Source organism: Triticum aestivum, chromosome 7D (assembly GCF_018294505.1).
Source record: "Triticum aestivum cultivar Chinese Spring chromosome 7D, IWGSC CS RefSeq v2.1, whole genome shotgun sequence".
In the NCBI taxonomy this organism is placed as follows: Eukaryota; Viridiplantae; Streptophyta; class Magnoliopsida; order Poales; family Poaceae; genus Triticum; species Triticum aestivum.
The window spans coordinates 16,813,964-16,829,788 of NC_057814.1; the positions used below are offsets into that span (position 1 = coordinate 16,813,964).

General features: G+C 44.7%; 1 protein-coding gene and 1 pseudogene across 1 annotated transcript; both read left to right on the forward strand.

The window, feature by feature from the left end:
* The first annotated feature begins 497 nt into the window (after positions 1-497).
* LOC123171564 (disease resistance protein RPM1) lies at positions 498-4,760 on the forward strand. Its single transcript, XM_044589016.1, has 5 exons — positions 498-683; positions 947-3,868; positions 3,978-4,057; positions 4,214-4,365; positions 4,476-4,760. The coding sequence occupies exons 1-3, from the start codon at positions 568-570 to the stop codon at positions 4,012-4,014; spliced, it is 3,075 nt and encodes a 1,024-aa protein (XP_044444951.1). The 5' UTR covers positions 498-567; the 3' UTR covers positions 4,015-4,057; positions 4,214-4,365; positions 4,476-4,760.
* A 6,080-nt stretch (positions 4,761-10,840) lies between these two features.
* Positions 10,841-14,011, forward strand: LOC123165332 (disease resistance protein RPM1-like; annotated as a pseudogene).
* The last annotated feature ends 1,814 nt before the right edge of the window (positions 14,012-15,825 follow it).

A 15,825-nucleotide genomic window follows, 5' to 3' on the forward strand; every position in this document is an offset into this window, starting at 1 on the left:
GCCAGCAGGCTGTTCTTCAGACTTTGCAGTTCTAATCTCTTAATTAACATGAATGTATTCAAATATGCGGTTTAATTTTAGTCGGTTTCGTTGCAAAATGCAAGGGAGCAGCTTTCGTTGTGCCGTGTGTCTTGGTTGTCATGCCGTCGTTTTCGAGGATTTGACTGAATTGATGCCATCTCTATTACACCCACTGCTGCCTCTGAACGCACGCTGCACTCCTCTCCGTAGAGTTGTCTGAGCCACTACTGTAATCATCCACTAATTTAATTACCGGGTCCCCGGGGACTCGTGCTAATGCACATGGCTTGATGCATCTCCTCAATTAACGCTGCGCTCCATAGGCATAGTTGTTTGAACCACCACTGTGTAATGCACGTGATCAGATCCGCTTTAATCGCCCACTATTATACATTAATCGGTGGTATGTTGTACGCTCTGTATACAAAGGAAAAGAGTGCTGCAGAGCTGTACTCACTCTAGCTTGCTTTGCTTGCTGCAGCACACCCGGAGATTCTGAGATCTCAACTCTATTGCGAGAGACTCGTACGGTGCCTGCTGCCGGAGATGGCGGAGACGGTGGTGAGCATGGCGAGGTCCATGGTGAGGGGCGCCATCAGCGTGGCTGCTTCTGCCGCTGCCGCTGAGGTGGGCCTCCTCGTTGGCGTCCGAAAGGATATCTGGTATGCATTAGCATTCACATCATCTCTAGCTGCTTCTTAATTTTGTTAAGATAAATCAACCACGAATATCCTCCAATTTTTTTTATTTGTGCTCTTGAAAATATACTAGCTAGCTAGATCTCATTGGTCGAAATTAATGGTCGAACTGCCGTTGTAGCTGCCTTGATATCTGTTAATTCAGAGATGCACTGTTGCATTCCATCAGCTGGTGAAGGGCACCGGTTAGCGTTGATCTAATTCTCTTTTGAACACTGGTTTGGTAGGTTCATTAAAGACGAGCTCGAGACGATGGAGGCATTCCTGGAGGTCGCTGAATCAATAAAGAAGAAAGATGTGCTCCTCAAGGTGTGGGCAAAACAAGTAAGAGATCTGTCCTACAACATTGAAGATTGCCTCAATGAGTTCATGGTGCATGTTGGAAGCCAAAGCTTGTCACGTCGGCTCATGAAGCTCAAAGATCGTCATCGGATTGCCATACAGATCCGTGATCTCAAAACAAGAGTTGAAGAAGTAAGCATCAGGAACACACGCTACAACTTGATCAAGGCGGAGGCCTCCAACACCACTTCTGACATGGATTCTCACATGGAAGATGTTCGCAATCACTCGGCTAGCAACATTGATGAAGCAGAACTTGTTGGCTTTTCCAAGCCGAAGAAGGATTTAATCAAGTTGATGGATGTTAAGACTAAAGATGGCACAGCCAAGGTGGTATTTGTTGTTGGCATGGGTGGTTTAGGAAAGACTACTCTTGCCAGAAAGGCATTTGAATGTAAGGAAGATATTGTGAATAATTTTTCTTGCCGGGCTTGGATCACAGTCTCGCAAACATTTTCCAAGATAGAGATGCTCAAGGATATGATCATGCAACTTCTTGGAAATGAAGAACTGAAGAAGTGTTTGAAGGAACTTGAGGGGAAGACGGTGCAAGTAGATGATCTCGCCAGCTACCTTCGGGAAAAGCTACAGGAGAAGAGGTACTTTATTGTTCTTGATGACTTGTGGACCACTGATGCATGGAGGTGGATCAATGATATTGCTTTTCCTACTACCAACATCAAAGGTAGCCGGATAATAGTAACATCACGAGATATTGGCCTAGCTCAGCAGTGTACTTCCAAATCGCTTATTTACCACCTTAAACAACTACAGATAGATGAAGCCACAAATTTGCTACTGAAAAAGATTGGGAAAACACACAAAGAAACAGAAAGTGATGAAAGGACGCGGAACATGATTTCCAAAATAGTAAATAAGTGCGGTGGTTTACCATTGGCTATACTCACCATAGGAGGTTTGCTTGCTACCAAAGTGGTAGAAATGTGGGAGAGTATTTATAAGCAGATTCCCTCGGAGCTTGGGACTAACCCAAGCCTTGAAGCAATGAGGAGGATGGTCACTCTTAGTTACAACAACTTGCCATCTCATCTTAAATCATGCTTCCTATATTTAAGCATCTTTCCGGAGGATTTTGAAATCAAGAGAAGACGCTTGATTGATAGATGGATAGCAGAGGGGTTTGTTACAGCTAGTGGTGGAGTGAATGTTGAGGATGTTGGAATAGGTTATTTCAATGAGCTAATCAACCGAAACATGATTCAACCATCAAAAGTGAACATAGAAGGAGTTGTTAAGAGCTGCCGGGTCCATGATATCATGCGTGATGTGATGGTCTCAATTTCTAGAGATGAAAACTTTGTGCAGCTGGTGGGAGATAGTGAAGCCAGTATAATAGAGGGGAACTTCCGTCATGTCGCATATCATGGTAGCAAGTGCCAGAATATCGGCATGGATTGGAGCCATGTTCGGTCATTAACAATGTTTTGTGAGAGACCCATCGAACCTTCACCTTCAGTTTGTTCAGCCAACATGAGGATGCTTAGAGCCTTGGATCTACAGAATATTCTGTTTAAAATTAGGCAAGAAGATATTGACAACATTGGGTTGCTGTGCCATTTGAAATACGTGACCTTTCCAAGAGATTCATATATATATGCACTTCCCAAGTCTATACGAAGATTACGAGGATTACAGAACTTAGACATTAGAAAGAGTTATATAGCAGCACTGCCAACTGGGATCACTGAACTCCATAGTCTGCGCAGCCTTCGCTGCAGCAGATGGGATTCGTACGACTTTTTTGATATTGATGAACCCATGGTATGTTTGATGCACACATTGCGCCTGCCAATGCTATGCACACCTTCAGTTGATGCTGATAATCGTGCTGAAATAACTGCTGATCTACATAAGGCATACTATAGCCGGTGGTCTGCGACAAAAGGTGTGAGGATACCAAGAGGGATAGGGAACTTAAAGGAGCTACAGATACTAGAGGTGGTGGACATCAATCAAACTAGCAAGAAGGCAATTAAAGAGTTGGGGGAGCTTATTCAGCTAAGAAAACTGAGCATGGTAGGTAAAGGAAGGTTTGCCGAGCAAAAACGCAAGATACTGTATCTCTGTGCTGCCATAGAGAAGCTCTCTTCCCTGCGCTCTCTTAGTCTGGATGTTGACCTTGATGGATCATTCGAGTGGTTGCATAAGGTTTCCTCCCCTCCTCCCCTGCTAAATAAGTTGAAGTTGGTTGGGGATTTTAAAGGAAAGATGCCCGAGTGGGTTGGATGTCTGAAGCATCTGGTGAAGATTAACTTGGAGTGGAGCTGGCTAAAGGAAGATCAAATCACAGAAATGCTAGGGGAGCTGCCCAAGCTCATGCAGCTCAGTCTGCACAAGTCTGCTTCTAAGAGGGGGAAGTTAGTGTTCAGAGCAAAAACATTTCTCAACCTGAGAAAACTTTGCATTTGCTATCTGAGTGACCTGAGGGAGGTGAGATTCGAGAATGGCGCCTCGCCACAGATGGAAATGCTAGAATTCAGTGTTTGCGATTTGAAATCAGGGATTATTGGTATCAATCACCTTCCAGTGCTCAAGCAGATTTCACTTGGTTTTCATGGCAGAGTGGCAAAGCTCGGTATGCTGCAAACTGAAGTGGACGCACACCCCAACCATCCCGTGCTGCAACTCGACGAAGACCGCAGCGCGCATGACTTGGGGGATGTCGTCCAAGGACCTGATGTTGCAGAAATAGAGGAAGAGGAACCATCCCTCCTCCCTGAGACTTGTACGATGGGGGAGAGCTCACAATCAGAAGCGGTGGTCATGCCGACAACGAACGTCATCAGGTCAGCTAACTAACTTATCCTCTTGGCTGATGGATGTTTTAACTGCTCCTACTGCTACACGTGCTGATTGTAACTTACAGTGTTCGTCTCTTTTTTTTGTCTCCAACAGCCATGATGATCTGCTCTACACTTACAATTCATGCTGATACTGCTCGCCTCTTGCGGGTGCCTGCTTCTACTACCATGCTGGTACCTTCCACTCACCTCTTCCTGTTTTTGTTTGTTGAACACATCAAATGTCTGTCAGAACGCCTCTATGCTGCTATGTTTCTATTCATTCGCAGTTGTGCCTGAAACAATATTTATGCACTAACTTATTTGCTAGCTGTCGTCCAATTCTTATAGTTCTGAAGTGAACTGAGATCATACTCAGTGGGCATCTGAAAGTGTGAAGTTGGAAGCGGTATGGTCGATCCCTTTCCGAGCTAGCCAGAAGCTCGCAGTGCCTCCACAAGTCCGTGGGCATCTGAAGTGAACTGAGATCATACTCATAAGCGGTCAGTTCAGAAACAAATTCCTTTTTCTAGCTATCTTGCTACATATTGTACTCTTATGCGTTTATTTCTGATACATGGTGTTGTCGGCCTGTGAACACATCTATATTCAGCTGTGCGGAGAAGTGGGAGATCCAACGAGCTATATCACAGGACGCTACTCAAGTTATGCTCCCTGATCAGATCAAGTGGCAACTGCTGATTCCCTTAACAAGATGGCAAACGATTCTTACTATGAAAGGATCAACTTGTTGAGGAGAACGTGTAACTATGGACACAGACTTTATCGACATGTTTCTTCTCTGTATTTTAAGATGAGAATTCTATTTGTTGCTGCTAAAATATGTATACTGCCCTATGAATCGAGAACACGAACTCGCTATCCAAGATTGATTCGATGATGTGGCTACACTGGGCCTCGTTTGGCCTTTTCCCTGGGTAGCCGCCACCCGTGGAAGCCCTTCCCCGGGCTACGTGGCTGCTCATTTGGTCAACGCCGCCGTTCTTGGACAAGCACATCCCATCCCCGCCACCATGCAATGCCTTGGCTGCCACAGCGCCACCCCGGCGACCACGCCGTCGTTCCGCCCGCAACACCGACGAGCCCATGGCTTCCGCTCACCCCTCGGTTCCGGTTCGTGTCTGGAACCGGGACCAAAGGGGCCAGACGAACCGGGACCAATGCCCCACGAGGCCCGGCCGGCACCCTGGCCTCACGAACCGGGACCAATGCTCCCATGGGTTCCAATTCGTGACTGAACCGGGACTAATCGCCTGGCCCGGCCTGGACCAAAGCCCTGTTTTCTACTAGTGATACATTCCCCGCAGATCTTTAGGGCAGTTTTTCCATTGCCAATGCATGCAATCAATTGATTCGAGTATTTCTGGAAACCCCCTTGCCTCTCCAATAGCCAACAGCTTTTCCGTGTCGTGCGCACTTGGTACTCCGATCCAAACACCTCAACCACGGCGGAGGCAAATTTGACAGTAGTCTTCAGGCACGTGCTCTCCCTCATCCTGACCATCTCATCAACGGCGCCTGCAGCAGTACCAAGTGCAAGCATCCTCAGACCAGCCATGCACTTCTGCTTGGCCGAGAAAGACAATTGGCCACAGCAATCCCTTCTCAGCTTGAAGTAGTCGTCGTGTGCCTCCACTCCCTCCACAATGCGAAAAACAATGGTTTGCACATGTGAAAACGACGGTGAAACTCTGAATCATCCGGGAAAGCAGGTGTGGGAGCAAAGTAATCATTGTGCAGTAGCTTTGCTCTAGACACCCTGTCCCAGTTGATCACTCTTCTCCCTTTCATGGAGCCCTTGAAGTTGAGAATATGCTTCACTTGCCGATCCATTTCCTCTTGCATGCTCATGAGCATCATCATGTCCACTTCTTCGTCCGATTCCGACGAATCGAAGAACTAATCTTGAATCATTTGGTCAAACTCCGTCGGTCCATACTCCTCATCCGACGGAGCATTGGAATCCATAATTTACCTAACAACATCACAATAATTCCAGTCGGTCAATGTGTCGAACACATCAAGCACAAGGCGGAGCCGGAGTGTTGCCGGACGTACCACGATGGCGTCTGGGCCGGCGACGACGTCCCCCGCGGCGAGGACGGGAGCGCTCTTCCGGAGCTAGCGTTGAAGAGCCTGTGAACGGCTGCTGAGCGGGCGCGATGGCAGAGCACGAGACGGATGGCGCGGAGGAGGAAGAAAAGAGGAGATAGCAAATGGATTCGGCTGGTCTACGGGGTGGATTTGGTGTAATTTTAGGTGGGGTCGGGCTGTCGGATCCGACGTGGTGAGCGTGCTCGGGGGCCCCAATATTCGCCCCATATTTGGGCTAGATATGGGGGTGCCGGTCAGCCCGGGCATTTGAGGGTCGTTTGAGCGGTCCATCTGGGTCAAAAAATCATGACCGGGCAGCCCGCCCGGACGTATGATACGGGTTTGAGAGGTCCGGTTGTAGGTGCTCTAATTTATGGCTTTTCTCCATTCAGAAATATTCCATGCCTAAAAATATCTGCAATAAATACATAGGACCCTAAAACTGGTTAGCGTGGGCCAGTTCAAAGCACACTGTCTGTTGAAAAAAAAAGTGGAGTGAGGCATTGAGCCCACTTCACGATCGTATCTTTACCGGCCGTCTCCCCGGTCCAACTCCTATACATGGTGTAGTTCCCTGACAAAAAAAAAGTCTTTAAAAAAATACCAAGTACAAATTAGACGCACACGTCGCACACACCAATAGACATCGATTCCACGATGAAAACCTCCTTCGTGGCTGCCTAGCTTCCCGTAGGGAACAGAGCCTTCGATACATGTAAGGTCTTCCATATTGTGCCAATGAAAATGACAGAATCATTTTAGCTATCCTTCATAATCCATAACTTTTTTCAATTTTGAAGGTAAATACTTAATATCTGTTGAAACATATATTTTCCATCTCTAGTCGTAAGGAGTCTAGCCGCACTTATTCTAGTAAATGCTCGCTGCAGCTTCGTAAATAATTTCTTACACATTTTGTGGTACAACAGAAACTGAAAGTAAGAATTCTCTGGTTAACAACTCGCACGTATTGCTCATCTCGTTCCTTAGAACTACATTCACAATCGTCTAGGTCGACAATTCTTGCGGTTGACTGTGCGGTGGCAAGTCGACGGGGTAAACCAGCCCAATCAGCTTCGTCATGTAATGTATAACAAGTATTAAGATGTCAAAGGCCCTCTTGTTTGATATGACGCATGCATGTATGGAGAAAGCACAGCTGTAGCAAAATGATGTTTCTCGCTACATGCTGAAGATATAAATACTGTATTTGTTTCTTTCCCTATGCCTCCTAATCATACATGTTCTCCGATGTTTTTGTACGAAACATTGGAGAGAGTTATGTGAAAAGTGTAAAGCTTGGATGCTTTAGAGATGTCGAGCTTTCCTGCATGTGCACGCAAAGACTGGGTGAAATATATATAGGAGGGGAACCGCTGTTTAGACATGTGAAGTTAGCTGGGGGAATTAACAAGATGCACTAGAAAGAGGTGTTGGCGTGGTTTCCGTATGAAACGCATGCAGATTTAATCAATAAAAATAATCAGTTATTGTGGGGTCTGAGTTTGAGTTATGACGATGTCTTTTTTTTTCGGATGAGAGTTATGATGTCTACCATTGTGCTAAAAAATGATTGGGTCGAGGCTAGCGGCCGGCGTGGAACGCCTCCCCTAGCTCCGGCAGTGGGTCGAGGCTAGCAAAAAGCCCAGCTTGTCCATAGCCGCGCCGTCGATGCCATTACGACAGTCGGACCTCCGGCGAATGTTCGATTCGACGCGGCGGCCAAAATTGAATCGGCGGCTGCGGGGGACAGCCATCGATACAATGGCGAGGCAGGCGGCGGGGGACAGGCAGGCGGAGTCGTGGCAGGGTCAGAGGTGGGCGGGCGAGCGACGGCGAATTTGGGCGAAATTGGCGGCGGAGGAGTTGGGTAGCCGTCGGGCGGGCCGAAACAAACTGAAGGCAGTTGGGCAGTTGGCGCGCGGTCGTCGTTTTTACATCGCCTATAGGTGAAGATGCAAATTTGCATCTCGAGGTGTTGTATTTTACATCTTCAGAAGATAGAGATATTTTTTTTTTCATCTACATCATCTATTGAAGAGGGGTTCTTGGGTTTCGGAGATGCAAAAGTTTGTTATTTTTACACCTGTGAGAGTTGATTTTCTACTCGTTGGTACAGATCTCCTTGGATGTTATTTTTTGATGAAATTTTGCATCAAACCACACATTTGATAGAGTTTAATGTTGCAAAATTTCAGATTTTTTGTATTTTGTTTGATAACAGTTTTTCCAATTTTTGACAAAGTCCGGTGTAGTGCACTCAGCAGCCACTACTTTCCGGACTCTTATCTAATCGCTCTGCCCAGTTCTTTCCCTCTGCCGATTCCATCTGTGACAGCGGCTTCGATGCGGGGCACAACCAAATGGTGACATGGGTGTGCGGGCAAAGCAAGGAAGAAGATGATCTCGTCATACTCGCACGCGCACTCATCCAGGACGGCGGAGGAGGAAGTTTCCTTCGTCAAGGTAGAGGAGGATGGCGCAGTTGTTGGCCACGACAAGAAGGTCTAGCAGGACCAACGTCGTTTTTGAGGCCCGAGGCTGCCGCGGCAGCGCCTGCGTGTGACCACCACCTCACAGCTGCGTGTGCGCGCTCTCGTGCCCTCCGTCATCTCCTGGGTGTTATTTTTGGCTATTTGGTAGTATATGCTACTGTAGTGGCTACTGAAGGCCACATTCGACATCGCTTTAATCGCCTACATACATTTACTGGAGGCAGGACGTAAGCTCTATATAAGAAACAGAAAGAGTGCCGCGGGGCTGCAACCTACTTAAGTGGAAGTCCTCAACACACCCAGCGATCGTGAACTTTCAACTCTGTTGTTAGAGGTTCGCAGGCGCACGGTTCGAGATGGGGGAGACGGTGGTTAGCATGGCTAGGTTGATGCTGAGAGGCGCCATCACTGTGGCCACCTCTGCCGCCGCCGCCAAGGTTGGCCTCCTCCTCGGCGTCAGAAAGGATATCTGGTATGTAGTACTCCCTCCGTTTCATTATATAGTGCGTATATTGTTTTTGAAAAGTCAAACTATGTAAACTTTGACTAAGATTATAGAGGAAAATATGTACGTTTAGAATATCAGACACATATCATTAGATAGATCATGAGGCATATTTTCATACTATATATATTTGGTTTTGTAGATCTTGATAATTTTTCCTACAAACTTGGTCAAAGTTGACGAAGTTTGACTTCTAGAGAAAGTTATACGCACTACATTATAGAAGGAATGGACACTAGTAGAAAAATGACCTTACGTGAGACACATTAGTCCCGGTTTGATTTTGACCCGGTACTAATGTTACCATTAGTCCCGGTTCGAACGGCTATACATTAGTCCCAGTTCGTGTTGAACCTTCAGTACCGGTTCGTGCCACGAATCGGTACTAAAGGGGTGGTGATAGGCTGGCGTCAGGCCGGGGCCCCACGAGCCCCTTTAGTCCCGGTTTGTGACACAAACCGGGACTAAAGGTCTAACCTATAGTCCCAGTTGGAGACACAAACCGGGACTAAATGGCAATTTTCAAACTCCCCCCCCCTTCGTCTTTTCAGTTTTGAAAAAACAAACAAAAGAAAATGATAAAACTTGAAAAATTAAAATCCTTCGAGATGTAGTTATGTTATTACATCTAGTAGTTAGGGAAATTTAGAAATATAATTTCCGACATGTTTTGCAAAAAAGTGTTATGAAAAAGTAAAACAACTATATCTTTTGCATACGATGTCGAAAAAAACGTATAATATATCAAAATGTTCAGCACGAAAATCCGCTTGCAAATTTTTAGAATCCTCAAATTTTTAAAGGAAAAAAAGTTATGCTCAAATTTCAGTTTTTTGGAATTTTGGTTAAATCTGGTCAAACTGTGGTCAAACTACTTATTCAAGAAATATTAGTGTTACTAAATAATTATTTCAAGAATATTAGTGTTACTAAATAATTATTTCAATTTTTTTGAATTTTGGTCAAATCTGGTCAAACAGTGGTCACACTATGGTCAAACTACTTATTCAAGAAATATTAGTGTTACTAAATAATTATTGTATTTTACAGTAATATTTTAAAATTCAAACAGTGAAACGTGTGAGTTCATACTCAAGCTAAACTCCTGAGCGTTAATAGGATTGATAGCTTACTATTGTCAGGAAAACAACAAGTGCTGACTTGGAAACTAGGGGGAATAGAACTTGAAAGTTAAGCGTGCTCAGACTGGAATAGTGAGAGGATGAGTGACCGGCCGGGAAGTTAGACGATTTGGAATGAGTGGTGTACACTTGAGCAGTTATGAGGGGTCATTAGAGACTAAATCGTCAAATAATTCAGAAAATTGAAATTCAAAAAAATCCAAAAAATTAAAAAAACATTCTTTAGTCCCGGTTGGTGTTACCAACTGATACTAAAGGCCCCCCAGACGACGGCGCGGGCTCGTGCCACATGGTGGGCCTTTGGCCCCGGTTCGTGTTGAACCGGGACTAAAGGGGGGGTACCTTTAGTCCCCACCCTTTAGTGCCGGTTCCAGAACCGGGACCAAAGGCCCTTACGAACCGAGACAAAAAGTCGTTTTTCTACTAGTGGGAGTATGTGTTAATTTCCATCGACTCTAGATGCTTCTTATTTTGTTCACGTCAATCAAGATATCTTCTATTTTATTTTATTTTACCAATAGTGATATCTTGCGCTCAAAAACATTCCAGGCCAATTGGTCGGAATTAATGACTAAACAGCCCTGTTAGCTACCTTGATATGAGTGAACTCGGAGATTCACTGCTCCACTCTGCATTAGTTGTCGAATGACATGAGTTAGGCTAGGTCTCATTTTCCTTCTAACATTGCTTTCATAGGTTCATCAAAGATGAGCTCGAGACGATGCAAGCATTCCTCGAGGTAGCTGAAACAATAAAGAAGAAAGATGTGTTACTAAAGGTGTGGGCAAAACAAGTAAGGGATCTTTCATACAATATTGAAGATTGCCTCAGTGAGTTCATGATGCACGTGGGCAGCCAAAGCTTCTTACGTCGGCTCATGAAGCTCAAAGATCGCCATCGGATAGCCATACAAATTCGTGATCTGAAAATAAGAGTTGAAGAAGTAAGCATCAGGAACACACGCTACAACTTGATAAGAACAGATGTGTCTGGTGACATTGATGAAGTAAATTCCCACATGGAAGATCTTCGCAATCTCTCGGCTAGCAACATTGATGAAGCAGAGCTTGTTGGCTTTTCCAAGGCTAAGGGGGAGTTGATTAAGTTGTTGGATGTCAACACTAAAGATGGTGTTGCCAAGGTGGTATTTGTTGTTGGCATGGGTGGTTTAGGAAAGACTATTCTTGCAAGAAAGACATATGAAAGCAAGGAAGCTATTTTCAATAATTTTCCTTCCCGTGCTTGGATCACAGTCTCGCAGACGTTTTCCAAGATAGAGATGCTCAAAGATATGATCACACAACTTTTTGGAATTGAAGAATTGAAGCGACGGTTGAAGGAACTTGAGGGGAAGATAGTGCAAGTAGATGATCTGACCAGCTACCTCAAGGTAATGCTACAGGATAAGAGGTACTTTATTGTTCTTGATGACTTGTGGTCCATCGATGCGTGGAGGTTGATAAAAGATATTTCTATTCCTAGTACTAACATCAAAGGCAGTCGGATAATAGTAACAACACGTGACATTGGCCTAGCTCGGGAGTGTACTTTTGAGTCGCTTATTTACCACCTTAAGCCCCTACACATAGAAGAAGCCACAATTCTACTACTCAGAAAGACAGGGAGATCGCACAACGACATAGATAATGATGAGAACATGAGGATCATGGTTTCTAAAATAGTAAAAAAGTGTGGTTGTTTACCGCTAGCTATACTCACCATAGGAGGCATGCTTTGTACCAAAGTGGTAGAAATGTGGGAAAGCATATATAAGCAAATCCCAACAGAGCTTGAGAGTAACCCAAGTCTTGAAGGAATGTGGAGGATGGTTACGCTGAGTTACAACCACTTGCCATCCCATCTTAAATCATGCTTTTTATACTTGAGCATCTTTCCTGAGGATTTTGAAATAAAGAGAAGACGTTTGGTCGATAGATGGATAGCAGAGGGGTTTGTTCGACCTAAAGGTGGAGTGAATATTGAGGATGTTGGAATACATTATTTCACCGAGCTAATCAACCGAAGCATGATTCAACCGTCAAGAGTAAACATAGAAGGAGTCGTTAAGAGTTGTCGGGTCCATGACATCATTCGTGATGTCATAGTCTCGGATTGCTAGAGATGAAAGCTTTGTGCACCATGCAGGAGATAGTGAGGCCGGTGTGGTAGATGGGAACTTCCGTCATGTAGCATACCATGATAGCCAGTGCCAAAGTATTGGCATGGATTGGAGCCATGTTCGTTCATTAACATTGTTTGAAGGAACAGCCATGGAGCCCTCACATTCAGTGTGTTCAACAGACATGAGGATGCTTAGAACCTTGGATCTGAATAATACACGGTTTAGAATTAGACAAAAAGATATCGACAACATTGGGTTGTTTTGCCATTTGAAATATGTGGATTTTAATGGACCTTCAAATATATGTTCACTTCCAAAGTCTATAAGGAAATTACGAGGATTACAGAACTTGGACATTAGAAACAGTTATATAGCAGCACTACCAACTGAGATCAGTGAACTCCATAGTCTCCGCAGCCTTCGCTGTAGCAAACGGGCTTCAGACAGCTTTTTTGACGGTCTGATGCACGCTGGCCTACGTATGGCATACTCTAGCCGGTGGTCCGAGGCAAATGGTGTAGGGGTTCCAAGAGGAATCTGTAAATTAAAGGAGCTACAGATACTTGAGGCGGTTGACATCAAACAAACCAGCAAGAAAGCAGTCAAAGAGTTGGGGGAGCTTATTCAGCTAAGGAAACTGGGCGTGGTAGGTAAAGGAAGGTTTCCCCAGCAAAACCTCAAGATACTTTATCTCAGTGCTTCCATAGAGAAGCTCTCTTCCCTGCGCTCTCTTAGTCTGGATGTTGACCTTGATGGATCACTCGAGTGGTTGCATAATGTTTCCTCCCCTCCTTCCCTGCTAAAGAAGTTAACGTTGGCTGGAGAACTTGGAGGGAAGATGCCCGAGTGGGTTGGAAGTCTGAAGCATTTGGTGAACATTCACTTGGGGTGGAGCTACCTAAAGGAAAATGAACTCACGGAAGGGCTAGAAAAGCTGCCGAAGCTCATGCTCCTCGGTCTACATAATTGTGCTCATGATGGGAAGAAGCTAGTGTTCAGAGCAGAAGGATTTCTAAATCTCAGGCAACTTAGTATTGATCGTCTGTATGACCTGAGGGAGTTAATATTCCAGAAGGGTTCATTGCCCCAAATGGAAAGGCTAGAATTCAGTTATGTCGAGTTGACGTCAGGGATTATTGGTATCAACCACCTGCCAAAGCTCAAGGAGATTTCACTTGATTACAGAGGCAGAGTGGCGAAGCTTGGTGCGCTGCAAGCTGAAGTGGACGTACACCCCAACCATCCTGTGCTGCAACTCAACAAAGACCACAGCGAGCATGACTTGGGGGACGTCGTCCAAGGATCTGATGATGCAGAAGCAGAGGAGGAACCATCTACTGACAGTGAACCATCCCTTTATCCTGATCCTGCAGCAGTTGGAGAAAGCTCCTCGCAGGTGACGAACCTCAGGTCAACAAATTTCTTCTTCTCTTTTATTTAAAAGTAGCATCAGTTATCAACTGAGATGTTCGATATACACCGATCACAATATATCTCTCTCGTTTTGTCTCTAACAGCCAAGACCATGACAAAGGAGATGACGATTTCCTCTCTTGCATTTCTGAGGACGAAGATGCTAGCTGATCATCTGTACCTGCTGTCTGATCGTCACTTTCGCTGGTACCCCTCTGTTCGCTTCTTTACATCTAACTTCTCGCACCATTTGCTTGATTTGTAGAAATATAAGTTATCACATCCATGTCTTGTGTGCAGATCACCTTCTGCTCTCTGTATTTTCTTTTCAGTTCCCAGAAAGAAATCCTTCTATAAGCACTCATATTATTAACTGTAGTACAGATAATACAATTAGTACTATTATAAAACCGGGTTCTGTCAGAACTCTCATGTTTTGTATTTATAAAATGAAGAAGTCTTCTTCTCTTACCAAACTTAGCAGAACACTATGGTACATGGTCTACATATACTTGCATTTCTGATATTGCTGCATGGTCTACATATACTTGCATTTCTGATATTGTTGTCCGCCTGCGAACACTTACTTTCAGCTGTGGGAAGAAGGAGAAGATCCAATAGGTTATATCACAAGATGCTATTCAAGTTTGGTTGCTTCTGATGGCCCCAGTTATGATCCCTGATTCCCTCAACAAGGTCGCAATCGATTCTTACTATGACATGGATCTAACTTGATGGGAAGAGCTCATTGCAGGCGAAGAACCTCAGGTCAACTAATTTCTTATTTTCTCTTCTATTCAAGTAGTATCAGTTATCAACTTAGATGTTTGATATAGACTCATCAAAATTCACCTCTCCCATTTCTATCTCTACAGCCAAGACCATGACATAGGAGGTGTCGGTATAGAAGATGACGATTTGCTCTCTTGCGCTTCTGATGATGAAGATGCTAGCTGATCGACGCAGTGTAGGAAGGTAACCCCTAATCCTTGCACATTTCATTTCACTGTATGTGTGAGGGAGAAATTAGTGTTGGTTCAGATTAGGAGCATGGTTCAAATTTCAGGTATCTTGATCGTTATTTTAAATAGCCCGCTATAGCATTTACAAAAGGTCTTGCGCTAAAAGACATTGGTCCAAACAAATGAATAAACATTATAAATAGCACGCTATAGCTCCGATATAGCATGCTATAGCGTTTAAAAAAGGTTCGCCGCTAAGAGGCTTAGCGCGCTATTTAAAACTATGATCTTGATATGTACGAGCCTCTGCAGCGGAAGTGAAAAAATATCACAACCATCCAGTATTTTTCCAAGGATACTGAATGTTCTGAAGTTTGAAATTGGAAGATCGCGGTGCCTTGACAACTCCACGGAGCAACTGAAGCGGGAACTGAGACCACACTCATAACTTGTCAGTTCAGGAACAGACTCCTTTATTTTACTTATCTTGTTGTCAGTCTGTGAATACATATATATTTGCTGTTAAAATGGACTAACAGTCCTCTGTACATGCATTCAGCTGGGGGAAGAAGTGGAAGATTCGATCAGATGCTATTCAAGATGACAAGATGCTCTTCAAGTTCAGTAGCTGCTGGTGATCTCTGAGCTCCTCTGCTCCCTGATCAGATCATGCGGCAACTGCTGGGCCTAATTCCCTCAAACGCACCAGCAGTTATACATTCAGGCCCATATTTCGTTTGTTTACCAGTACTCTCTGTTTCTCCTTGGTTTTGTTAGCGCTCTCTGGACATGGAAGCGTCTGAGAGCATCTTGTCCATATTGTTGTCATTGATTCAGTTGTAAGAGTTATTCACCCAAAACCACCATATTATGGGCTAGGGTAACAGATCGGTACCATATTTGAGGCAGGGCATAAAAAACCACCAAAATTGTGCCTAATCTGTAACGCGGAGCACTGATGCTCAGATTTGGTCGAGAAAATAGCGAAACCGACAGCTCGGACCCACCGGTCAGGCTGACGTGGCAAAGACCAAGCACAAAAAAAACAGTAAATAGCTGAGTTGGCAAATGATATGCGGACCCGTATGTCAGTGACTACATGATCATATTCTGCCTATCTGCCTTTCTATGGGGCATTACATCGAGCAGCTTGTGGGCAGCCGGACTCCAGCGACCAGAGGCACCGGCGATTCAAAGGCGAGCACCATG

Bases quoted from the DNA above. Each gene is read 5' to 3' on its own strand.
- LOC123171564 (XM_044589016.1), top strand. From the start codon at position 568: ATGGCGGAGACGGTGGTGAGCATGGCGAGGTCCATGGTGAGGGGCGCC. The intron at 684-946 runs GTATGCATTAGC...CTGGTTTGGTAG, and splicing joins GGCGTCCGAAAGGATATCTG to GTTCATTAAAGACGAGCTCG. The intron at 3,869-3,977 runs GTCAGCTAACTA...TGTCTCCAACAG, and splicing joins CCGACAACGAACGTCATCAG to CCATGATGATCTGCTCTACA.